This window comes from Pithys albifrons, chromosome 26 (genome assembly GCF_047495875.1).
Source record: "Pithys albifrons albifrons isolate INPA30051 chromosome 26, PitAlb_v1, whole genome shotgun sequence".
NCBI classification, from domain to species: Eukaryota; Metazoa; Chordata; class Aves; order Passeriformes; family Thamnophilidae; genus Pithys; species Pithys albifrons.
The window spans coordinates 3,583,035-3,610,548 of NC_092483.1; the positions used below are offsets into that span (position 1 = coordinate 3,583,035).

The 27,514-nt window shown below is 41.5% G+C and overlaps 1 protein-coding gene across 10 annotated transcripts in view; it reads right to left on the reverse strand.

The window, feature by feature from the left end:
- The window catches only part of LOC139683048 (zinc finger SWIM domain-containing protein 6), a 203,492-nt gene that overhangs the window by 21,725 nt on the left and 154,253 nt on the right, over nucleotides 1-27,514 (reverse strand). For 9 of the 10 annotated variants that reach the window (XM_071577781.1, XM_071577788.1, XM_071577787.1 and 6 more), the window contains 5 exons: nucleotides 24,332-24,478; nucleotides 21,242-21,502; nucleotides 17,975-18,110; nucleotides 13,136-13,293; nucleotides 12,474-12,637 (listed from right to left, as the gene is read on the reverse strand). In XM_071577781.1, the coding sequence (XP_071433882.1) occupies nucleotides 12,474-12,637; nucleotides 13,136-13,293; nucleotides 17,975-18,110; nucleotides 21,242-21,502; nucleotides 24,332-24,478 (866 nt within the window). The remainder of the gene's footprint in view (nucleotides 1-12,473; nucleotides 12,638-13,135; nucleotides 13,294-17,974; nucleotides 18,111-21,241; nucleotides 21,503-24,331; nucleotides 24,479-27,514) is intronic. The other variant, XM_071577782.1, reaches the window with a different exon arrangement.

The window sequence follows — 27,514 nt, forward strand, 5'->3', positions numbered from 1 at the left end:
TTCTTCTCAATTTTCTGGTTGATCAGTCCCCTTTTCCCTTTTCCCTTTCCCCTGGGGGTGAGATCCTACGTACTGTGTATACAGTGTGGTTGTAAATGTTAGAAATTATAATTTCTTCTTTTTATTCAGTTCAGTTTCTTTTGAGTTCGTTTCTTTTCAGTTTTTTTTTCTTTCCTTTGCTGGGAAAGTTTCTGGGAGGGGGAAGGGGGGCCAGTCCAGGTTTGGTAAAAAGCTAGGCCAAACCTGTGACACCCCTTCTTTGCTGGAGTCAGGGAGGTGGGGAGGGAAAGAGGAAGACGCTGCCATGTCAGAAGCAGAACCCACTCCAACTTGTTGGAACCACAATTTCCTTGCTGGGGAAGCAGAGAGAGGGAAAGACATGGTCTGTCAGAGGCACTCCTGGGAGTCATGGTTATACCAGCACCCTCTCTTGCACCCCTGCTGGGACCTTTCAAAAGGGAGCCGCCTGAGGCCCTGGCTGCCTCAGCCAGAGAGAAAATGAAAGTGAAACTAACTCTGCACATGCTGCGCAGTTGGCAGTCCCTGCTGCCATGCTCCTTCAGGGAGCCAAGATGCCTGGGACCGTGCCCCCCACTGATGCTGCCACGTCAGAGAGAGGGTTTTGGCACAGGGCGAAGCTGTTCTGGGACTGTAGCAAGCCACTGGTAGCTGTCAAAAGCCAGAATTGTGGCTTTGCAGCTGCTTTTACAGACGGGACTGCACTGCCATTGCAGGAGGAGTGAGAGAGCCCGTCGCACAGCCGATCGCCACTGCCGCTCCACAGCTCAGCTGAGCCACCAGAGCTCAAGCCCCAGCCGAGCCAAGTGGGGCAACACCAGGGGCGGAGGCAGCCACGAGGCAGGGAACACTGCCTCTACACTAACACCGCTGCTACAGTCAGGATCTGAGCCTGACCAGGTGATGTAGAGTGGGCAGCATAATAGTATAACTCTTTGTGGACAGTTTTTCCTAGGTTTTGCTTTTTGTCCCTGGAATTTTTTTTTTGGGGGGGTGGGGCAAGGGAAAGACTAGAGGTGATTTCTATTATTGACTTGAACTGTTCTGTTTGTATTGTTCTTGTTGTTGCTATATTTCTTGTCAGTAAACCATTATTTTTTCCCTTATATCTCCTCACATTTTGTCTCTCTGTATTGGTGAAAAAAAAAGGGAGAGGTTTTAATAAAAGGGGAGGGAGCTCATTTATTTAAGTCTCAGCCCCAGCATTTGTCTTTAAACCAAGACAAAGGCAAATCTGGAAATGAACTTTGCAAGGGACTCAAAGAATAACAGAAAGCACTTCTACAGGTATGTCAGCCAGAAAAGGAAGTCCAAAGAAGGTGTAACCCCCTGTAGCGTGTAAACAAGTTGAAAATATGTTTCTCCATTGTTTTCTGCCTCTCAATACATTCTGCTAACATTGCTATGTCAGCTTTAGTGGAAAAGCTTTCTCAAGGAAATACTTCCTGCCAGAAAATCCTGCCTTTGTGATCAGTTTCCCACATCTGGACCTGACTACGTGCCAAAAAACATGTGTAGAGGTTGGGAAAGCATTATAAAAACCTGAAGATGAATTCAGAAGTTGGAGGAACAAGAGACAAGGAGAAACTAGGACGCCTTGCCTAGTCTTCTTCTGATCTCTCCTCTCAGCTCGTCTTACCTTTCTTCCAACACCACCAGACGTCATCTGCCTCGAAAGAGAGACTGCTTGTCAGCCTGGAGAGAGAGCATCAGCCTAGAGCGAGACTGCCTGGCAGCCTGAATAGTCTGTGACTGTCTGTGGAGGTATATATTTTCTCTGAATTTTTCTCTTACAGGCTAAAATAAAGCACCCTCTTTTGCAGCTACTCCAGAAGCCAGCCAGTCTGGTCCTGAGGGGAAATAACTGCATTTTGCATTTCAAAGACTCACCATCCTCTTGCAGCCAAGAGATAACATCGTGGCAGAAACAGAGAGAGCATCTGCATTTCCCCTCCCTCTCAGTTACATCGATAAGGCACTCAAGTAGTTTCTCATGGTGGTATCTTTTCTCTGCTTCTATAAATAATCTTAAGCATTTTTCCTAACTTTTCTTATTTTTTCTCTTTTTCTTTTGCATCTCTGTCGCAATCAATTAATAAAAATCAGTTTTTGGTATTTACAGATGACTTGTTTGAGTTTTAATTTTGCTCAAGAGAATGATTTGAACTTGTAGTTCAGTCTGCATAAAAAATTAAGCAGATCTGAACGTCACACCCCCCCAATAAACAATGCTGTAAAACTGGTAACGGATGAGGAGAAGGCAAGGGCAAGTCCTGTCTGACCAACCTAGTGGCCTTCTATGATGGAGGGACTCCATCAGTGGACAAGGGAAGGGCTACAGATGTCATTTATCTTGATCTTTGTAAAGCCTTTGACATGATCTCCTCTCCTTCTCTTCAAGTTGGAAATAGATTCAATGGGTGGACTGTTTGGTTGGATGGTCATACCCAGAGGGTAGTGGTCAACAACTCTAAGTTGTGATAGAAATCAGTGACAAGTGGTGTCCTTCAGGGGTCCGTAGTGGGACCAGTGTTATTTAAAATATTCATTAATGACGTAGACAAAAGGATCAAGTACACCCTCAGCAAGTTTGCAGATTACACCAAGCTGAGTGGTGCAGTTGACACACCTGAAGGATGGGATGCCATCCAGAGGGGGCTGGACAAGCTCAAAAAGTGGGCCCTTGGTAATCTCATGAGATTTAAAAATACCAAGTGCAAGGTGCTGCACCTGGATCGGGGCAACCCCTGGTATCATTACAGGCTGAGGCATAGATTAAGAGCAGCCCTGCCAAGAAGAAGGATTTGGGGGTGATGGTGGATGAGAGGCTGGACATGAGTCAGCAATGTGCATGTTCAGCCCAGACAGCCAATTGTATCCTGGGCTGCATCAAAAGAAGTGTGGCCCACAGGTCAAGGGAGGTGATCCTGTCCCTTTACTTTGCTATTTTGAGACCCCACTTGGAGTACTGCATCCAGCTCTTGGGTCCCCAGCACAGGAAGAACATTGACCTGTTGGAGCGAGTCCAGAGGAGGGCCACCAAGTCAATTAAATGCATGGAGCACCTCTTCTATGAGGAAAGGCTGAGTGTGGCCTTCCAGTACCTGAAGGGAGCATACAAGAAAGCTGAAGAGAGACATTTTACAAGAGCATGTTGTGACGGGACAAGGGGGAATTGCTTCAAACTAAGAGTAATTTTAGATTAGACATTAGGAAAAAATTCTTGACTGTGAGGATGGAGAGGCACTGGCACAGGTTGCCCAGAGAAGTTGTGGATGTCCTGTCCCTGGGAGTGTTGCTCTGAGTAGCCTGGTCTAATGGAAGTTGTCCCTGTCCATGACAGAGGGGTTGGAACTAGATGATCTTTAAGGTCCTTTGCAACCCAAGCCATTCTATGATTTTCTGATTATTAAGTTATAGTAATGATTTCACTCTCTGAACAAGAAGTCTCTGCAAAGAAGTTACATCGTAAAACCATCAGAATCATAGGAAAAGGACTATAAGCTCTGATTGCAGTGCCCATATTTTATATCACTTGCAGGTATTGCCTGGGCAATCACCAACCATATGAAATTTAAAAAAGACAAGTGCCAGATTCTGCACCTGGGACAGGGCAACCCTGGATATACATGCAGACTGCGGAACGAAAGGCTGGAGAGCAGTGCTGTGGAAAAGGACCTAGGGATCCTGGTTGATGGCAAGTTGAATGTGAGCCAGCAGTGTGCCCTGGCAGCCAGGAGGGCCAACTGTGACTTACTGTATCGATGTACACACAAATTGAAGGCTAACACTCTTCCAACGTCCAAGAAGAATTTTCATCTTCCCCCAGGTAGAGTGAATCCAAGAGAAAATGCAGGGTTATTGACTGAATTTTGCTATTGGTGAGGGAAGAAAGGATGGAAAAAAAAGAAAAGAAAAAAAGAAAGAAAAAGGTGTGAACGACTACTTCTACATGGAATCATGGAATCATAGAATATCTGGAGTTGGAAGGGACCCACAAGAATCAAGTCCAACCCTTAGCCCTGCACAGGAGAGCTCCAAGAATCACACCATGTGCCTGAGACGGTTGTACAAACACTTCTTGAACTCTGGCAGGCTTGGTGCTGTGACCACTTCCCTGGGGAGCCTGTCCCAGTGCCCGACCACCATCTGGGTGAAGAACCTTTTCCTTATATCTAACTTAAACCTCCCCTGACACAGCTTCATACCATTCCCTCAGGTCCTGTCACTGGTCACCAGAAAGAAGAGATCAATGCCTGCCCCTTCGCATCCCCTCATGAAGTTGTAGATTGCAACGAGGTCTCCCCTCAGTCTCCTCTTCTCCAGGGTGAACAAACAAAGTGACCTCAGACATTACTTGTATGTTTTTCCCTCTTGATTCTTCACCATCTTTGTAGCCCTCTTTTCGATTCTAATAGCTTTAGATCTTTCTTATACTGTGGTGCCCCACACTGCACACAGTATTCAAGGTGAGGCCACACCAGTGCAGAGTAGAGTGGGATGATCACCTCCCTCAACCGGTTGGCAATGCTGTGCCTGATGCACCCCAGGACATGGCAGGCCCTCCTGGCTGCCAGGGCACACTCATATTCAACTTGCCATCAACCCTTTTCCCTTCAGGTCCTGGTCTCTTATGAGGAGAGACTGCAGAATCTGGGCCTGTTTAGTCTGGAGAAGAGAAAACTGAGGGGAGATCTCATCAATACATATAAATATCTCAAAAGAAGGTGTCAAGAGGATGGTACCAGACTTTTCAGTGGTGCCCAGCAATGGGACAAGGAGTAAAGGCCATAAACTAAAACACAAGATGTTCAACCTCAACATGAGGAAGAACTTCTTTACGTTGAAGGTGGCAGAGTACTGGAATAGGCTACCCAGGGAGGTCATGGAGTCTCCTTCTCTGGAGACATTCAAAACCCACCAGGGGGCATTCCTGTGTCACCTGCACTAGGTGACCCTGCTTTGGCAGGGGGGTTGGACTAGGTGATATTTAGAGGTCCCTTCCAACTATTCTGAGATTCTGATTCTGTCCCTTTCCACAGCGCTGCTTTCCAGCCTCTCTTTCTTCAGTCTGTATGTACATCCAGGGTTGCCCCATCCTAGGTGCAGAATCCGACACTTCCCCTTGTTAAACTTCATATGGTTGGTGATTGCCCCAGTCCTCTAATTTGTCCAGGTCTCTCTGCAGGGCCTCTCTGCTTTCAAGGGAGTTAGCTGTTTTTCCCAATTTAGCATCATCAGCAAACTTGCTTAGTATCCCTTCAAGTCCTGCTTCCAAGTAATTTACGAAGATGTTGAAGAGCACAGGGCCTAAGATGGAGCCCTGCAGAATCCCACTAGTGACAGGTTGCCAGTCTGATGTTGCCCCATTCACTGTCACCCTCTGTGCCCAACCCGTGAGCCAGTTGCTCACTCGTCACATGATGTGTTTATCCAGCTGTGTGCTGGACAGTTTGTCTGGAAGGCTCCTAAGAGAGACAGTATTGTAAGTTTTACTGAAATCCCAAAAGATTGCAACAACTGGATTCCCTTGATCAACTAGGTGGGTCACCTTGTCATAAAAGGAAATTAAATTTGACAAGCAGGACTTTCGTCTCATGAAGCCATGCTGGCTGTGACCAATGAATGCGTTGTCCTTCAGGTGTTTTTCAGTGCCTCCCATTATAATCTTCTCCATAATTTTACCAGGCACTGAAGTGAGACTGACAGGCCTTTAGTTTTCAGGGTCATCTGTGATGGTTTCTTGCACTCCTTGAAAACTGGGACAACATTTGCCAGCTTCCAGTCAGCTAGGACCTCTCCAGATTCCCAAGACCATTCAAAAATTATTGAGAGAGGTCTTATGATGAGATCAGCCAGCTCTGAGGATTCTTGGATGAATCCCATAAGGCCCCATAGATTTATAGGGATCCAGCTGAAGCAGCAAATTCTGCAGTTTCAGGGTTGACAGGGAGTTGATCATTCTCACAGCCATGGTCCTCCAGTTCAGGGCTCTGGGACCCCCTTAGCCCATCATCAGTGTAGAAGACAAAGGCAAAGAAAGCATTAAACATCTCTTCCTTGTCTATCTCCCTGTTTGTGAGGTGACCCTCCTCATCCTGTAATGGGCTGATATTATTTCTGCACTGCCTTTTGCTATTAACATATTTTTAAAAGCTCTTTTTATTGTCCCCCTGTGCTGGTTGAAAGCAATTTTGATCCTTCTCCCTGGTATTAAAGAGAGCATCAAAATAGGCAAATAGTTCCCCATATGTTGAAATATGAACAGGCTCAGATACAACATCGACATGAATACATCAAGCAGCATGGTGATCAGGGAGTTTCTGTATCCAAATACACAAATGTTTAAAATGAAATTGTAATTCTGACTTTTCTCTCCTGCCCCACGTTGGGCAGGTTTAAAGGTAAACCGGCAGGAGAAAGTAACTCAACACAAAAGAGATTATAAGTCAGAGTTACAATTTAATAAAAATATTACAATAAATGCAGTGATACAAAGAGAAATTGGTTTTAACCCACAAAACCCAGAAGTATAACCCAGCCCCCTGGGGCACAAACAGAATGGTGTTCGTTAGCTCCTGTGCTGAGCCCCACATGGTTCCCCTGAGTCCAAATAAAAAGAAGGCAAAGAAAAACCTGTTGGTGCAGATGAGGGTTGCAGTCTGGTTGAGAGTGGTGGTCGCAGTCCTGTCAAGGTTCTGGTCCTCCTCCGAATCCAACAAATGGTCCCAGAAGTTCCCAAACCCCAAGATTATATACCCTCTGGTTCAAGTGGGAATGCCCAGTACCTCCCCCAGGGCGGGGAGTTCCACAGTGGGTGATCTAACTCTGTGAGTTATGGGGTATTTTTTGGAATCGTTGATGGCCCATTAGCAGACATGACCCCTCAGGCTGGGTGTGAAGGTGCTAATGACTTCCTGGAGGGGAGTTATCCCAGCTCTTATCTCACAGGCTTCTTTAACACCCAGCTTGCAGCCATGGTGCATAAAGTTTCTTTTTTTGCCTTAGCTCCAGAAAAAGATTCCTGATTAGCCAAGTCAGTCTTGTGCCTCGCCTGATTGACTTTCAACAGTTTGGAATTGTCTACTCCTGTGCTCTTAGAAGGTGATGCTTAAAAAGTGACCGGCCCTGATGGATCCCAGCACCTTCAAAAGTATTTTCCCAGGGGACCTTGCTAGCTAGTTCCCTGAGCAGCCTGAAGTCTGGTCTCCTCATGTCCAGGGTTGAAGTTTTGCTGGCACTTTTCCTTCTGTCACCAGAGATTTCGAACACATCTGTTTCATGGTCATTGTGGCCAAGATGGCCACCAATCATCACTAGATTCACAAGGCCCTTTTCTGTTAACAATCAACAAATCAAGGAGGGCACCTTTCCGAGTCAGCTCCCTTAGTACCTGTACCATGAAGTTGTCATCCAGGTGTTTTAGCAATCTTCTGGACCTGTTTGTACCAGCTGTGTGGTGTTCCCAGTCAACATCTAGCAAGTTGAAGTCCCCCATAAGGACAAGGGCAGTTGATTTAGAGGTGTCCCTTAGTTCCTTAAAGAATAATTCATCGGCATCATTGTTCTGGATGGCTGGCCTATAGTAGACTCCCATGATAACATTTGCTTTATTTGTTTGCCCCTTAATCCTTACCCAGAGACTCTCAACTGTGCCATTGCCAACTGCGAGCTCCATACACTCCAGCCCCTTCATTACACAGTATGCTACTCCCCCATCTTGCCTGCCCTGCCTATCCCTCCTGCAGAGCCTGTAAATGTCCAACATGGCACACCAGTCACAAGACTGATCCTACCAGGTTTCACATATGTCAATGATGCCAAATCTCTGGGACTGGGCAAAAGCTTTGAGCTCCTTTTGTTTGTTCCTCATGCTGGATGCACTGGTATTTCAGGTGTGGTTCATTGTAGCTGACACCTTGTGGAGCAGACTGAAGGATCCCACCAGCGCTCAGTTCCTTTAAGTTTTGGCATGCCATCCCATTGCTTATCACTGGCAAGCCTGGTTTTGCCCCTTTCCCCCTTCCAGTCTGGTTTAAAGCTCTATTGACCAACCCTGATAATTCCCATGCAAAAACCCTCTTTCCCCTCTGAGAAAGGTGTTGTATAAATCATCCTATGGTAAAAAACCAGCTGTGAGCTACTACCAGAAAACTTCTATGCATCTTCCTTCTGGAAAGCAAACTACCTTTCTGTTGATCTGATGGATCTGCCTGTTCCTTTCAGTATTCTTACCTGCTAATTAAAGGATAGAGGAAAATACTACCTGTGCTGCTTTCTCTGAAAGTCTTCTCTGATGACTTCCCTTGCTGTGGTGGTCTGTAAAATGATCATCAGTCACAAGACCCTTCAGCATGCATAGTGGGCATAATAGGAGTTCTAGTGTAGACAGTCCTAACTGGGGAGCAAATCCCAGTATTATATCTAGCTTCTTGACCCGAAATATTTTGGAATTAGGTTCTTTTCATTTGATTTTACTGACAAGCTGAGGGCACTAAGAAAGGAGTCCTTTACTGATCCCCCAAAATTTCAAATAAAGCATATACTGATGTCTTGACCAAGGAGGAGCTGAAGTTAATTTGTACTGTAGCCCATGTAGCCAAAGAACTATTTCACTTCTGCTCAATATATTCTCGAGCCACTTCTTCCTAAATGGAAGTTTCAGATCTGTCCAAGTTCTATCCAAGATCTGTGCTAACAATTGAAGAGAGCTTCTCAACAGGTTAATAAGTTAGAAAATGAGAAGTTGCCCCTGGGAATTACATAGCTTATCTGAAAGTCAAGCTCTCATCTATAGAGAATAACCTTGAATTTGTCCTGATAGATTTTTTTGGTTTTAATAAGAATTTCTTATTCTAGAGGAACAGAGGATTTCAATACCCATAAGAGATGCAAGAAATGGCCAATCAACCATTAGGTCCTGCACCAATGTGAAACCTCTTCACCATGCACATTGGGAGGAGGTTTATTTATTTAGAGACTTTCAGGGAAAGGATACCACTTGCCAAATATGCATCAAGTGATCACCTGCATTAACTTGCTCAGCAGTTCTGCCAGCAGTACCTGTCTGCATGTGTGTGATAATACTTGCGTCGATGTAGCATACAACAGGCAAATGGAGAAACAGAAGCCCCTCCTGTACCTGCAGATCTCACAGCATCTGTGCCAGTAAGATTCTGAAGGACAGAATACACCTGAGATTCTCCATGCCCATTTGGCCATGCTTTCCACAGCTAGTTTAAATGCCTTCCTTCTGCTGAGTCATATAACATATGCTGCCACTGGAAATAGGGAAAAAGAATCCAAGAGTCCAAATATTGCTCCTAAATCTTGAACAATATAAGAGGCTTTTTTGTCACAGAAATCTCAGTGACAGGGTTCTGAAATTTTTTGGTATCACCTCCTCAGCTGAACAATGACAAGTTGTCTTGGTGAGGACACTGCTGTTCAATTTGCCACGTGAGGAGAGAAACTTTTATAGGGCAGTCAGCTACTAGATAGTGAACATAGACAATCTAACTGCCATTAGGTCAGGAGACGGGAGAGGGAAAAGCCTCTGTAGGCCACTGAAGACAGTGCTGACAACACTGTAAGACTTTTACAGGAAAAATGTTACTGTAGAAATCTATACAGCTGTGAGTTACTGCCAGAAAACTTCTATGCATCTTCCTTCTAGAAAGCAAACTACCTTTAAGATTCTTAAAACACCTTAGTAAGCTTGGGGCAGACAGTGGACATGTTCTACACCAGTTTATTCCAAATGCTGGATTTAGGGGAAAGTACAGGTTCATGATATTTCTTTCACTAGAAAGAAATTCTGATGACACCATCATTCAACAGAGGTATCCATGAACATAGTGATATCCAAAGTGTGATGCTACCACTGAATGATACATAGTGAATGCTTGAGGTGACATTAAAGTCAATCATAAGGATCTTTCTCAAGTAAAGAAACATTTAAGGCAGAAACATGTGATGTGAAGTTTAAAAAAAAGAGCAGATTTTCACAGCAATCTTCAGAAAAAAAAGGCTAACAAAGCACACAATCTCAGCTTTCTGACTGTAGCTTCTAAAAATCTAGAATAGGCAAATAGTAGCTTCATTTGGCATGAGAAGCAATGGGGATAATATCCTCTCCCCAGAAGTATTTACCTATCTTTGTTTACTGAAGCAGAGTAATAAATGGGTTTATGATTTTTGTCATTTTTTTTTGTGTTTTTTGTCGGTTTTAAGAACTCCCTGGAGAGGGATGAAGAGATTTATTTTTGTTGAAATGAATTGTGCAAACTCCAAGATTCATCAGTGTAAGGCAATATTACTCCAGATACCTAAAAACTTATGTCTCCTTTTAACTTGTAAAGTATCTCCTAAGAGCCCAAAAACTGATCTCAGGTTCTTGCACACATCAAGCTGAGACTGATACAGATAAGCATCTCTCCTAGTTACAAGGACAGGAGGCAGAGTTTAGCACTATGTGGGTGTTACCAATATGTGTATTCTATTCCCTCTACATCATTTCTGATGAATTGTTAATGATCGATCACTTGCAGTAGCCACCCAGGTGCTGAGGATATGGACTCACCTCAGGCTACAAGCTGGGTGTTAAACAAGATAAGGAAAGAGGCAAAATCTTGCAAGGCAGAGCAGTGTTTCTTTTTCCTTAAACAAATGACTCAACTATAACTCCCCGCTGAGGAAGCACCAGAACATTTACACGAAGCCTGAAAGTATTCATCTCTGCTGATGGGCCATAATGGCCCAAAACTGACTCAACTGTGCTGATGTAACAGGCAGCTGTAACATCTTAAAAGATGTCAGACTCCTGAAATGTCCTGTGATCCAGTATTACATCATCCAGTGTAACATTCCCTATCCTAGGGAAGGTATCAAGGTATTTCCACCTAGCCTAGGCATAATATAAACTAGGATGGACCTTGTGTTGGGGGGGCTTTTCCCCACAACTCTGTAGATTCAGACTGCGACCATCAATTTGACAGGATTGCGACCATCACTTTGAGCAAAGAACATCAAAATTGCAACAACCAAGTCTTGTCACAAGATCCACAGGTAAGGGAATAAGCCACCCCTGGACCATGCTGCCACTTGCTACCCCCATCAAGAGACCCTGCACTCACACTGCCATTGCCAGAGGTTGGCATAAAGGCAGGTAATTCCTAATTCGGATGATATAACTTCCCAGTTTTTTTCTTTTTGCTTTGCCCCCAGGGAGACTCAGTGGCACACAGTGCAGTAACTGATGCCATTTTGTTTTTGTCCTAGGGGCCAGGTTATATTCTGCCTTTGTTGGTTAAACCAGTTCCTCTGCATCATTGTATTTTATTGCAATTTCTTTAGTAAATTGTAACTCCGACTTGTAATCTCTCTTGGTATTTCTTCCTCCACTATTGAAAGGAGGAAATTGAGTGGTGTTCATGCCTCCCACCAGTTTTCTTTTAAACCAGCACACCATCCCACAGCTTGTGGAGTGCAGGATTTGATGAAAGAAGTGAGAGGGTTGCTGTTAGTACAGTCTGCCTTAGAAACAGGTCATTATGATTGACCTTGGCTTTCTCTAGTAATTCAACAAGCACCTACCAAATACCATTTGAGGAAAAGGAAGGGAAGAATGGGAGGAATAATAAGAAACCTCTCAAGACCATGGAAAAATCTGCAAAAGTGAGTCCAGAGGAGGGCCATGAAGATGATTAGAAGGATGAAACACCTCTCCTATGAGGAAATGCTGAGAGTTGGGATTGTTCAGCCTGGAAAAGAAAAGGCTCTGGGGAGACCTCATTTTGGCCTTTCAGTACCTAAAGGGAGACTATAAGAAAGATGGGGACAGACTTTTTAGTAGGGCCTATAGCAATAGGACAAGGGGTAATGGCTTTAAAACTAAAAGAGGGTAGATTCAGACTAGATATAAAGAAGAAGTATTTTACAATGAGAGTGGTAAAACACTGGCACAAGTTGCCCAGAGAGGTGGTAGATGCTCCATCCCTGGAAATGTTCAAGGTCAGGTTTGACAGGGCTCTGAGCAACTTGATCTAGTTGATGATGTCCCTGCTCATTGCAGGAGGGTTGGACTAGATGACCTTTAAAAGTCACTTCCAACCCAAACTATTCTATGCTACTATGATTTCTGGCTCTCTAGCCATCCCTACATATACTCCCAAACCCGTTGCATTGGTCCTTTCTCACCCCTGAACACAGGAGTACCCTGCAACCGGCTGCTCCAAGCTCTGTCTTCCATTCAAACAGCACAAAGGGACTGTGCAGACCTTTGGTCTGTGTTTACTAGTCAACTGTGCTTTACATAAGAAAACAGAATCTAAAAATTCCAGAAAAAGCCCAAAGAGGGTCTTTGAGAGGCTCCTCAGTTACTTAAAGAGCTGTACCTACCAACACAGGGTTAAATTCCTGTCTTCTACGGTAGAAATAATGAACGAGGGAAATACCTGAAGGCCCAACTCCAGAGAAACTTTCAGAAGAGTGATGTCTGGCAAGGTGTCCATGAGTGTTGCTATTTTAAATGCATCCTGGGCAAGTTTGAAGATGTGAGATGAAGAGTGTATATTTTTCTGAATGGATTCTAACACTGTTTCCAGCCTCTGAACATCACCTGCAAGGTGTAAACAGAACAAGCTTCCAAAACATCCAGAAATGTATTATAATTGAGCTTGCCATTGCTATGAAATAGTACAACGTTATACACATTTTGGTTTTTATAAACCTTCCATAATTAAGTTACATGAACAAAAGATGCAAGACAGCACAAACTCCTCTAGTGCCTGGTGGTGTTTGTGTAGTTCATGGCCAAAAGTTATTCTGATTTGTGAATTTTAGAAGTGATTTGTCCACTCCTGGTTTCACAGTCTATATAGTGTGTCAGATAAACAAAAAGCTGTCTCATCAGCCTCAAATCAAGCCCATCTGGCTACCATCTATCTAGTTTACCCATTTTGCTAGAAAATTAAGTGACAGGTTTAAGTCAGTTCAGCTTGTTGTTCCCTTTCAAGCTCCTGTCAGACTGTAATTTGAATTCCTAAACACAATCTGTTTCTTCCATGAAATATTCAAAGCATACACTTAGTTGAGTACATAATTGACAGCAATGTACCTTTGGCCGCTGTTAGCATGGTCGATGCCAGCTCACACTGCTGAGATTCGATGTGACTTAAGATAAACCAACGGGGATATCGGTTTGGAACAACTGATGCAATGTGATGTGGACGGGACATATCTCCCAAAGGAGTGGTAGATTCCAATACTCGCAACCTGAAATAAGAAAGAAATCCTCTTTCATTACATCCTTATTATATTAGGTTATTCATAAGCAAAACTAAAGCTGCAAGAACACTTGACCTTGTTTATTAAATGTGTGGTTTGGGGATAAAGATATTGAAAAACCACTCCTCTTCTTGGGGAATCTTAAAAGTCCATTTGCCAAACTTGCCTACATCAGTGGGCATCTGCAGGAATTCCCAGGACAATAAAGCAATTGAGGTGGTTTGGGCTGGGGTAGGGTGAATTTTCCTCAAAGTGTCTGGTATGGAGCTGTGTTTTGGATTTGTGCTGAACACAGGGCTGATAATACAAAGATGCTTCTGTTATTTCTGGGCTGTGCTTACACAGAGCCAAGGCCTCTTCTACTTTTCATACTGTCCCACTGGCAAGGAAGCTGGAGGTGCCTAGGAGGTTGGGAGGAGACACAGCTGGGACAGCCGACACCAACTGACCAAAGGGATATTCCAGACCATATGACATCATGCTGAGTGTATAAAGTGGGGGGAAGAAGGAGGAAGGCGAATGGACATTTTGAGTGATGGCATTTGTCTTCCCAAGTAACCATTACATGTGATGGGGCCCTGCTTTCCTGGAGGTGTCTGAACATCTGCCTGCCCATGGGAAGCAGTGAATGAATTCCTTGTTTTGCTTTGCTTGTGTGCATGGCTTTTGCTTTCCCTATTAAAGTGTCTTTATCTCAACCCACGAGTTTTCTGGCTTTTATCCTTCCGATTCTCTCCCTGGTCCCACTGGTGGGGGAGTGAGCAAGCGGCTGTGTGGGGCTCAATGTCTGAATGGGGTTAAATCACAACAGCCATCCATTAACCAAGGCAGCAGAGAGTTTCTGCATCATCCATAGAGTTGAAGTTTTGTTCCCCTGCCTTGTTTCAGTCTTTGAACCACAGTCCTCAGGAAGGAAAGTGGAGTAGTTCTCCATCATATTGAGAACATGTAAGTACTTTCCAATATTTGGAATATGCTTTCCTCACTTGCCTATGCTCAAAGTAAGGGAGATGGATATTCAACAAGTCATTCAGTTTTTGACCTTGAAATAAATACAGACATACCAAAAAAGACATTTTGCATTTCAAATGTGAAATGATTTTTAAAGTCCTTAAACTCTAGCCTACAAATATCTAATAATGTGCATGTTAATACAAAAAAAATAATTCCCTTTTTTTTTGTATCAAGAGTCAAATCTCTTCCCTAGTACTACTGAGACACCTCTATACAGCTTTATAAGTGTAAAAATAAAATAAATATGAATACTCCAGCTGATTTTTTTCCAAGCACAGGGGAGGGAGAAAAAATGCATTATTAAAGCATTTCAACAAACAGGAAAAAACCTAACGACATAATGCAAAAAGCATTATTAGGTTATGAGTAACAGTAAACAGACAAAAAGCATGAAAGGAAAATATTTTGTCACTTTGAATTTCATTGTCAGCTTCTATGTTCCTTTGCTGTAAAAAGAAATGCTGTTGTTAATTGGTGGCTTTCATGCAATTTTGGAATAATTAGGGAACATTATAACAAGCACAAGCAAATTTAGCATTCTTCACTTTTTTCCCTTTCAAACAACAATTATTTAACTAGGTTTTAGCAAAGCTACTTTGTGATTAAACATCACTACTGAAGTCTGACTCACAAAGTCTGGGTTGAAATTCAGGCTTAACAGGGAATCAGTCAAACTAAGCCAAACATTAGAGTTCACATTCCAAGCGAGCAGTCAACTAGGTCACTGCAGGTCCACATTCTCCAAGACTGTACTCCATGTTTCAGTGTTGCAAGCAGAGAACTGTAGACAGAAGTGACCATCAAGGATAGCACACTCTGTCCTTGCAGACCTGAGGTGCATGAATAAAAGGCCTTATGGTCTCACATTCTATTGATTTCACATTGAGTGTTCCACGCACTAAAAGAGGATTAAGAAAAAAAGAAATAGCAACAGATGATTTTGAATGCAGAGAGGCAAAATACTCCAGAGTTGCCATCATGGGTCAATGACCTGTGTAGACTGACACTAAACACTTATGTCAAGAGAGCAATTAGCTGTCATCTTGGGAAGTTAACTTCTTTGATAAATGTCTAAGTGAAGAAAGAAATATGGTCCACTTCTAAAGACATGAGCAACCATGCAGATTTCTATGTGGAAATATTTTACCCATGTCATGAAGGAAGGGATGCTCAAATTTCCCTCTTCTGATCCATTCCACCTCACAAACATGAGACAGACATTCAATCTTCATGTTTGATTTCTTCTTTCTCTCCTCAAAACAACATTTAGGTTTAGTTAGTTTTTCATTTGGTTTGTATCAGGAGTGCTTTGTACACTGATCTATCACTTTGGGGTAAATGGAAAAAGTAAGCAACCTTCTTTATAAGAATTTTTGTGAAGTGTCAAAGAATATAGACAGACATGGAATAGAAAGTGTCTGCATCTGTTGTCACTGCAGTTTAAGATAGCAGTCCACATTTCTTAAGAAGGCCGAATATAAAAAAAAATATTAAAAATAAATAAATGAATAACATAAAAAAGCTGAACTCTCATCTGCCTTAAAAGTGATGCCAAGAGAGCTATGGAGAACAGCCCTGATTATGCTGATGTCTTCTGTAATTTTACCAGACATAAATAGATAACTCTTTCTTATACTGGCCTCTTTGAGAAGTAACTTCTTTGGCCAAGATGGCAGCTTCGTGCCAAAAGATGGCTGGAATTCTCCATGATCAATTAGAGATTTGGATCTTTCAGTGCCTTGCTTGTTTTTCCAGTTGAGAAAGGAAATTTCCTGAAAAGAAGTTTTCGGTTATGATTTGTTTCTGGGGAAAGCCCAAATTCTTCTTCTAGAGGAATGGCATGCTGCCATCACGTTCACTGAAGCATTCAGTGCACTGTGCAAAGCTACTGATGTCTATTCTAGCCTTTCAATCTTGTTTCAGTAGTTTAGTTTAAGGAAGAAAACTCCCCACAGTCTGAGAAACACTTTAAGGTAATGACTGAAATTAAATACAAAGACACAAATCTACCTTAAAAATTGATCTTTTAAAAATTCGAATTCTAAAATTCTTATCATAAGCAGCAAGTATGCAAAGTAACTTTTCATATTTCTTAGATTCCTTCCCTAACATCCACTATTAGACACTCTTGAAGGCAAAAAAACCCAAACAGGCTAAGCAGATCTTTGGCCTGACTTAATAGTAGGTGTTTTGTTCTTATGAATTGTTACAACCTGCCCCAGGAACGGGAGGGTAACCCAGGTTCTTGTTAATAAATCCCTTTGGAATGGATTAGAGTGAAATGACACTGAATGATCAGTGTTTGTAAATATATATATATATGTAGGGTACATTTCAGAAAAATTTGGTTTCAAAGGAAAACAGGTGTATAGCCATTTTGGTTGTTATCATCTATAGTAATACAGCAATATTAAAGCATAAAAATAACACTTAAGGAAATGTATAAGGAAAGGAAGAGAAAGAAAGGATAAAGGTAGAAAGATATATATAGTCACCACCTGCGGATCCAGCAATGAAACTTAGTAGTTGCAGTTTCAACGTCTGTTGGTTGAAGTGGTGGTCGCAGTCCTGTTGAAGTGATGGTCTTGATCCGTCAGGGGTGGGGGAAGTCTCCCCCAAAACTCAAAGATTTTCATGAGTTATATACACTCAGGCTCAGGTGAGAATGCCTACTACCTCCTCTGGGGTGGGGAATTTTATTTCTTCCATGCTCCCCGGAGGGATTTTCACAGCAGATTTACCATGTAAGGGAGGACATTGGCATGATAAAAAGGATTATCCCACCTCACAGGATTTGCCTCTATCAGCCTCTTTTCTTATCTGGAAATCCAATTTGTAGCTTCAGGTATGCACACCCTTCTGCACCTGGGATAGTTGGACAATGGCACTCCCTTATCTTATCTGAAGGTCCTTTCAAAGTAGACATATTCAGGGAAGGGTGGACTTTGTTGGATGAGCAGCTGTTTCTTTGCAGTTTGACAGAAGTCTTTTGGTGATCTTAACTGGGGTAGAGTTAACTTTCTTCAACGTGGCTGGTATGGGGCTGTGCTTTGGATTTGTGCTCAACAGTGTTGATAATACAGAGATGTTTTTTGTTATTGCTGAGCAGTGCTTAGCTAGAGCTAAGGTCTTTTCTGCTTTTCATACTGCCACACTGACAAGGGGGCTGGGGATGCATGGGAGGTTGGGAGTGGGCACAGCCAGGACAGGTGACCTCAACTAACCAAAGGGATATTCCAGTCCATATGGCATCATACTCAGTATATAAAGTGGAGGGAAGCAGCTAAGCAGCAGATGATCCCGAGACTGCTGGTTAGATGCCTTTTTCCTCATTTCCTCTCCACTAGCATCATACACACACACAACCACACCAGTAAGAGAACATATACATGTGCTAAAACCATTGTTGAACACAAAACCACACATCCAAATAGAAGGATTTGTAACATAGAATGCTGTTTTATAGTTGTATATAAACACCAATTGTATATTTATAAATTATTATATTGTAGTTAGTACAGACATGGATTGCTTTTACAAATGACACAACCAAAGTAATTTCTCCTTGAAGAGAACAATGCTTCTTGATTACCAAGCCTTTTCCACTTTTCAAACTGCTGCTTGTATTCTTTCTAGATGACTTGTAAATACATACCGCATGGCTCTCAGTGCAGTTTTGTATGCCAATTCAGCATCATGAGGTAGGAGAGCAGTGAAAAGATACTTGGCAAATGTGTGCATTGGAACACTCTCTCGATGGATGGCTTCACCTAAACCACTATATGGTCCAGCTGTGGGAAAAAGAGAATATCAGTCTTTACAGACAGTTAAAAATCAACTTCTGGACCTTCAAAACATTCACTATACCTTGAGTTAGAAGGGGTATTCAGACACAGCTTGCTGTACAAAAGGTAAAGTTACATTGATGTTTTTTAAACATATTACAAGTATATTAAATACCATTTATTCTTCGAGACAACAAGTCACACTGTAAATTGCATAGTACTATGGACACTACCAGTGCACATACAAATGATCCCAGGGCTCCATGGGGCTCATTCAGAAAATCTATGGTATGCAAAAGTCGAAAGTGATAATCCTAGCTTTGCCTTTGTGTAGTTATATTCTGCACATGAATTCCTATGCACTCTCTGTTGGTGCATAATTGCTTTATCACAAATCCACACGAAAAAGTGGCTACAGCGGAAAACCAGGTATCTTTAACTGAAGTTACAGGACTAATCACTACAGCAGTACCTGATTCCTATTAATGTCTCACATGACATTAGGCATTTAAATAACCCTTTGATTTGGAGTTTGTCTCCAGAGAAGACTAGGTCAGATCTTTTGTTAGTCTATTATAGCAATACAGTCTTAAAAATTGTATTTGTCGTGGAGAAGCTATTCCTATTGTTGGGGTAATGGATTTTGCTTGCATTCAGTGCAGTACTTCATAACAGCAATGTTAAGACTGACAACAGAAATGATGATTTAAAAAAATTACATGAAACTATTTGCTTGCTGAGTTCTGAATATTCACAGTGCATAAGAATTCCATTTTTACATTTTTACTGCAACCTTAAGGCTTATTCCTATTAATAGGAAAATTGTGTCAAGCAGTTTTTTACTTCAGTGGCTAGAATAAGAATCTTACATGAAGTATTATTGGACAATTATTGCACAAATAGCTGCCAGCAGTCCTAGAAGTTACTACTTCCTCTTCTAGAGATTCCAACCCACTACACTTGGATGGATAAATGACTGTGTGAGCACACTTCTTTATTGCAGTGAGATGTGTCATAGCTTCCAGCAGTGGGTCAAACTAACATGACTGACCCTTCACTGAAGCAGATGAGGAATACTCACAAAATTTATTGAACCACTTCTGCTGCATGGGACGATGAACTCCATGAGAGAGAGATGGTAACAAGTTGGACCAGCACAGCTGTTTCAGCAATGTTTTTAACTGGTGCCTTAGCACAAAATGCAAAGATAGGCATGTAAAAAAAAATCTGAGCTCCATAGGTGGGCATTTCTGAAGGTTGGGGCTAATCACAATGGAAACATCAATGAAGATTAAGTAGGTGACAGTGTGTCTCAATCATTTAAAGTTGAAAAGTTCAAAAACTAGCTGGCATTGCTTCAGTGAAAGAAGCCATTTCATGTATGTTTGCCAGTTGGTGGTCCATTCAGAACTCAGTTAGGACACAAAGCATACATGACAAAGTATTTCTATGAAAATATATTCTGCCATTAACTTAGCAGTCAAGCAAAAAAATAGAACAGTTCTTGTAACACAGTCTTATGTTCTCCTTTCCCACGCATGGTAGCTACACACAGCATGCATTAATCTGCACTAACAGCATAAAAATCAGCTTCATACTGGATTTTTATATCTACAGAACTTCAACTATGAAACCACAATTGATATGATTACAATCTCAAATCACTGCAGTTTTTCCTCCGTGTGATCTGTCAGTTTCTGCCTAACCTGGAGTAAACTGAAACTATTGCAGAAAAGCCAAATTTCTCAGCACACAGTAATGCAAGACCATCGTTGCACACTGCTCACCACAGCAATTTTGCCGGTAGCTATTTTAGCAGGTTTCCTGCTGCGATCACTACTCTAAGAAAACAAAGAGAATATCAGTGATCAAAGGAGTAAACTAGATGTATCAGAGAATACTTGGGAGAAATCCTGCCTTTTCCTCATACACCATCCTGACCAGTAAATAGATGCATCAAATTGATTTTATAATCAATCGGATCCCTCTATGGTGGCGAATAGCTGGATCCAGCAAGAAGATGTTCTTCTCCAAAGGCTATAAAGCAACAGTTACAGCCACACCATAATGGAAACTCTCCTTATGATGCAGCTCCTCTACAGTTTCAAATGTAGATATCAAAGTCTTAAAAGATCTGGGCAATAATAGTGACTCAAAGCTGAGAACCCTAAATAACATAATGCATCTCTTCCATTAAAGAAATAGTTTTAAAAGACAAATGTCTTACAAAAAGAAAGCAAAACCTGACTGTTATGTAACAATCTTCACAACTTACCTAGAGCACTATCAAACTCCTCACCGTCACTTGATCAAGCACTCAAAACTTTGACCATGCCTTTAGATAACCCGTTCCTTTAAAGTTTTTTCCTCAACTTAAGAAACCCCAAAAACTAGAATGACAACCTTAGAATCCACAAGACTACTCTCTGAACATGAGGCTTAAGTGCTATATGTCAAGCCTTTTAAAAGCTAAGGCAAAAGCATGCACTTTTTTTGTACAGATTTTATTGCAATGCCCAATTGCAATTCCTAAACACAAGTTATTTGTCTTAATCAAAATTTAGTTACAAGACAAGGCTTTAACCCTCAATATTTGCCCATATATTTCAATTTTCAGGTATGATACAAACTTCAGAGGCAATTAATCTTCCTAATTGCTACAAAAATTGCTACAAAGAAAATGCTATTTTTCTGTCCCAGCAAATTTAAGTGAATTTTCTGAGCTCTTCACTTGGGAAAAGAGGTAAAAATCTTCTGAATTTACAAAGCTGACAGTCCTTTTTCAGGATACAAATGACATTTAGAAATTTACTACCTAAGAATTGTTGAGGATAACTGATGTCTGTATTATTTGTGACCCTGGGTTATATAATTAGGATACTGAACAAATCTAAAGAACAAAATGCAATAAAAATTAAAACTAAAGGCTTGTAGGTCAGTAGATGCCTTATCTCTACAGTCATGTGATATCCGAAGTATGTTTGATTTTCATAAGAGATCGGAAACAAAATTTTGCTGGAATTCTACATCAAAAAACATCATAAGTATGTAATGCAGTTTCCACTGGAATACTAATTCAGTGGATTTGTGTAAGTGAAGACAGTTTAGAAAAGCAGTTAGCATCTACATTGAGCTACCTTCTAATAGGAAGACTGCTTGTTTTCGAAAAATCATCACCAGAGTATCATCCAGTTCAATTTCCTGTAGCTTAGAAATTAGCTGCTCCTCATTTCGACAAACCTTCTCTTGTGCATACAAGCCATCTGGCATTATTCGTTGCTGTCCCAGCCCTATCAATGCAACTTCCACAGCTAGCGTTAAATAAGATTCCCCTTCTTCTAAAAACTTGTGTGCAGGCAGGTGCTGGTACTCCAGAGATTTGCATTGCCCCATGTTCTCTGTAAAGGGCGACACAAAGAACAACACATCAGGAAATCATTAAAATTCATAATCTGCCTATAATGCTACATTTACAAATGCTTCCTCTGTCAATATTAATTTTTAAAAATTACTTAAATTACTAGTGCAATCTCAATATCCAGTCATCCAATCTAAACTTCCTGATCCAATTTCACATTGCAGAAATACACAAAACAATTAGGTTTTAGAAAGAAACACCAGTAAAAATAAAAGTTTTCATTTTGAACTGCATGATTTGGAGAAAGGCAGTTTCTCTAGATTTGTGTTAATAAGGCCAAAATTGGAAGATCTATTTAATTTTTTCCCCACCCATTTCTGTATCTCCTTAAAGCTTTGATGTTGTATAAATGGAAAGGGAAGGTGCTTATACACCTGCATAGATTTCAGTTGAGGCTATTAGGATTATGCAAATACAGTAGGCCTGGAAACTCCACAACGTTAAAGCATTCTGTTTGTTAGAGCTCTCTTCATGCGTTTTTATTTGTTACAGTTGCATTTATGATAAACATGCATAATGTTTCTGACTTTTATTAACACTAGAAATGCTACTTTTAGTAAAGGTTACTTGTAAATTCCACACAGACCAAGCCATAAATTGTTTTAAAGAGTACTACTGATTCATTTGGCACTTCACCAATACACCATATGACAAAATGCTATATCAACCTCTAGCAGCTTATAGTCTCCTTCTGGAACAAAAAGTTGCAATGTACAGATGTAAGGAGATGGACAGTTGCAGCAAATGAGATAGCAAAATGCATTTGGTAGATTGCATATGTGTGTGTAGGGGGAATTTGCTTTTCAACACACACTACTTTTATTTTATGGGGTTGTTTTGGGGTTTTTTAATTGCAAAGAATTCTTCCAGAATTGGTGGATATGGGATTAGAAGTTTATTGAAGAAAATCTAATTGAACAAAATGAGTTTTGAGGAAAAACCCCAAGAAGAAGATTGGGGATGTGCATATAAAGGATCTATAGGTAGAGGAATGACTCAAGTTTCTGACCATGCAGAAGGTGCTAAGAAATTACCACAGAAGTGGAAAGAGACTGAGAATAAGGAATAAATCAGTTAAGCTCCTGGAAAGCAAATATTTAAATTAAAATGGGTGTATACATCCTGTCCTAAATCATATATCAATACTACAATGCTACTTTCCAATTCATAACCTTTATAGACCATGTACTTTATAGACCATGTATGTTATAAATTTTAAGTGTTTTGTCATCAATTTGAAATATTATGTACAGTTGTAGCTAAGAAGTCAGATAACATCCTGGACCCCATAGGAGGAGCATCACCAACAGATGAGGGAGGTGATCCTTCCCCTCTGCTCAGCACTGGTGAGCCCACACCTGGAGTGCCATGTTCAGTACTGGGCTCCCCATGGACCTACTGGAGCAGATTCAGTGAGGGGCCACAAAGATCATTAAAGGACTGGAGCATCTCCCATATAAGAGATTGAGATGTCTGGGATTGTTTAGCCTGGAAAAGAAAAGGCTCAGTAGGATCTTACCAAAATATATAAATATCTGATGTGACAACGTAAAGAAGAAAGAGCCAGACTCTTCTCAGTGGTATCCTGTGATGGGACAAGAGGCAATGTGCACAAAGTGAAATAGAGTAAATTCCATCTGAGCAAAAGAAAATACTTCTTTACTGTGAGGATGGTCAAACACTATAAGAGGTTGCCCAGAGAGGTTGTATGGTGTTCATTCTTGGGGCTATACAAAACTCAAATGGACACAGTCCTGGGCAATCTGCTCTAGGTGACTGTATCAGGAATTGAAAGTGTTGACATTTTAGTCTGTGTTTTTGCTCATGCCATCTGTGAAAAGATTTATCCTTTTCCTGCCAAGTTCTAGGGAACAAAAGCTGATAGAGTGAAGGCTTTGTCCTTGAAGACAGTTTGCATAAACTAAAGTTACTTGAGTCTCTCCTATTGGTTGACAGCTTTTGGAGGAGAGCTGAGAGGGGGAGAGCAAGGAGGAAGAGAGAGAGAGAGAGCAGCAGGGTCTGCAACCTCTTCCTGGGGGGCGGTGGACATACCTCCCTAGGTAGACGTCTCTAGCAGGCTCAAAAAAAGGTGAGAGGGCTTGTGCTCTTTGTGTTGGTGGTTTTTTTCCCAAAAAAGACAGCAGGGATGCCTGCTGTCTGCCAATGCCTAGAAGATGTAGCCCTTGCCTTCAGGGGAGTGTCCTGAGTTGGTAAGACAACCTTACGTGAGTAACTCTTTGGTGAGTGGGGTGCTTACATGTTTGGGCTTATTGCTTTAGTCTCCCTCCTTCTGTCTCTCCCTTCTCTTTGGGTTCCCACTATTCGGTCACTCCTGTTAATAAAGATACTGTTTTTCTAAACTCTCAGCGGTGTTCAGCTTCACTTTTCCAGCAACTGTAGAACTCACCCTGTTACAGTGACCCTGCTCTGATTAGAGTAGGTGGACTAGACTATCTTCAGAGGAGCCTTCCAACCTCAACAATTCTGTGATTTCCTGTAATTTCTCAAAAAGAGGACAGAGTAATGTATGTAAAGAGGGTTGCTGCTATAAAGTCTTATTCAGTTTTATTTCAAGCGTAAAGTATTGAATTGCCTTCAAGAATGAGTAACTGGTAATTTTTGAAGGCTTTCATATAACTTATAACAAAAATTTACTTTAAACATTCTCTACCTCATGTTTTCTTAGGGAATGCAAATGTGAGTCCTTATGCTATAGACACTGGCTTTCAAGTTAATTGGGAAAGGTAACAGAAAAATGCCTCTGGTTACTGAAGACTTAGAGAAGATTGCTCCTTTTGCATGGCCTTACCCATGAAGTCTGAGGATCCATGGAAGCTCTCATCATCCACCCTGCAGGCTTCAATCAGGCTACTGAAGAGGGTGCCAATTGGATCCAAAGGATGTCCCACCCAACCTTCAAGATTTGTTATCGAGATTAGTCCTTTGTGGAGAAGTTCTGTGACAGAAAAGATGGAAGGAGGAGGAGGGAGGGAAAGGGAGTGCATATTAACCTCTCAAAACAATTATAGAAGTAAAACTGATTAAAATGCTCTCAGCACAGAATTCAAAGTATTTCCAGTAGCTTCTGCTTAGAAGGAGAAAATAGTATTTCTCAGTGTGAATTTATTGCCCTTTGTAAATATGTTAAAAAAAGGAAAAAAAGAAAATGGATGAAGGCCAAACATTTTGAGCACTAGGAAAGTACATTATGGGTCAAAAATTTCAACAGCAGTATCTTTTGAAATTTCTTACCTGATACGAGTAACTTGTGAAAATGTCTGCTGAAAAATTATAACAAAGACTTTTTTTTGGTAAAATAATCACAACTGTTTCCTCACTCAAAAGATGCAGTACCATTTTCAAATTTTAAATGAAGCTGATGACACTGAAATAAATTAAAATATTCTGAAATGTTCTGTTTTAATAAATAAATTTATTGCACCTAAATATTCATTGAAACAATAAACTTATAATGATAGTTCAAAAAAAAAAAGCCAAAAAAAGGGTCTAATGTTTAAAGGGGTTATAAAAGAAAAAAATTGTCCTTTAAGTGTATTTTTGTCATTCTTAAGTTTCAGTCAACAAATACCTTCATGGATACTTTGTTTTGTAGCCCTCATCCATCAATCAGTTACAACATGAAAAAATTGTTTAGCACAATGCATTGAAGGAAGTGTGGCTGTGGTAAAAGAAGTGAGAGATTACTCAAATCCCTTTTTTAACTAAGAGTCTTATGACAGCAGTTCCCCTTCAGCTCCCAAGCTTTTTCTTCTAGACACATACACATGAATGAATGACGAGAGATCAGGCACATTAGCACAGAATATGCTGAGTTGGAAGGGACCCACACGGATCATAAAGTCCAACCCTTAGCCCTGCACAGGACCATCCCCAAGAGTCACATGATGTGCTTGAGACTATCGTCCAAATGCTCCTTAAACTCTGGCAGGTTTGGTGCTGTGACCACTTCCCTGGGGAGCCTGTTCCAGTACCCAACCACCCTCTGGGTGAAGGACCTCTTTCTAATATCCAACCTAAACCTCTCCTGACACAACTTCAGGCCATTCCCTCAGGTCCTGTCACTGGTCACTAGAAAGAAGAGATCAGTGCCTACCCTTCCTCTTCCCCTCATGAGGAAGTTGTAGACTGCGATGAGGTCTATCTTCAGTCTCCTCTTCCCCAGGCTGAACAGAACAAGTGACCTCAGCTGCTCCTCATATGACTTCCCCTCAAGGCCCTTCACCATCTTCGTTGCCCTCCTTTGGACGCTCTCTAATAGCTTAATGTCTTTCTTATATTGCTGAAGACAAAACTGCACACAATATTCAAGGTGAGGCTGTACCAGTGTAGAGCGGAGCAGGACAGTCACCTCCCTTGACTGGCTGGTGATGCTGTGCCTGATACATCCCAGGACACAGTTGTCCTTCCTGGCTGTCAGGGCACTGCTGACTCATATTCAACTTGCCGTCGACCAGGACCCTTAGGTCCCTTTCCGTGGCGCTGCTTTCCAGCATCTCGTTCTCCAGTCTGTCCATATATTCAGGGTTGCCCCATCCCAGGTGCAGAATCCAGCACTTTCTCCTTATTAAACTTCATATGATTGGTGATTACTCAGTCCTCTAATTTGTCCAGGTCTCTCTGCGGGGCCTCCCTGCCTCTGAGGGAGTCAATAGCTCCTCTCAGTTTTGTGTTGTCTGCAAACTTGCTTAGTATCCCTTCCAGTCCTGCATCCAGGTCATTTATGAAGATGTTGAAGAGCACAGGGCCTAAGATGGAGCCCTGCAGAACCACATCCAATGACAGGTCACCAGCCTGATGTTAGCCCATTCACTATTACCCTCTGTGCTTAACCTGTGAGCCAATTGCTCACCCACTGCATGATGTGTTTATCCGGTTGTGTGCTGGACAGTTTGTCCAGAAGGATCCTGGGAGAGACAGCATCAAAAGCTTTGCTGAAATTCAAAAAGATTACATCAACTGGTTTCTTTTGATCAACTAGGTGGGTTACCTTGTCATAAAAGGAAATCAGGTTTGATAAGCAGGACTTTCATGAAGCCGTGCTGGCTGTGACCGATGACTGCATTGTCTTTCAGGTGTTTTTCAATACCTCCCAGAATAATCTTCTCCATAACTTTACCAGGCACTGAAGTGAGACTGACAGACCTGTAGTTTCCGAGGTCCTTCTTGCCTTTCTTGATTCCCAAGTGACCATTTAAAAATTGTATACAAGTCATTACAGACTATCTGTTTCTTTGCTTATTACACACTAACTTGTACCTGCCTCTGTGCTCTCTCGTTCACAGTGTCATCTGAGTAATCATAAGTATTATCACAAAGCTTTAAAAGCTTGCTTCTTGTCTATTTAAATATGTAGAGCTACAAAATGAAACACAGCCACACTGTTGAACTCAGTGGCTTTTTTTCTTAAGAATAAACTGATATGTAATACGAAATACAAAGTAGTAAATAATTTTCTTACAAACAAATGGCATGTTCTAAAAACAAAAGGCAGAAGCACATATTACCAAAAAGGATTAATAGCAATGACTGTTTTGATGCCTAAGGATTTTAGTATATTTGGTAGATTTTTGAGATTATATAATTTACATAGATTTTCCTAGGTTGTTCACATCTTAGGTGAGTTACTAAAGCTCTTTCTCACAGATTCATGAGCTTTCTCATGCCCTGCCAAGGCCATTTATGTTTGGAAGAAACCACCTGTAGATAGCATGAAGACAAAACACAAGAAGGCGGCCTAGAAGTTCTGTAACTTCTCCAAGGGGCAGTTCTGAGGACCCCTATGGATGGGGCACAGAAGGAAATGAGAATCATGGTTGGTTATAGATATCTCATATGTTAATTGCTCGAGAAGTTATGAAAGCCATGACATCCCTGGTCACGGGTGTGCATGTCTGTGTGCATGTCAGCGTGCATGTCTGGCATGTGTGTGCGCAGACCTTGAAAGCTTTCAGTAAAGGTATACCATCTCTCT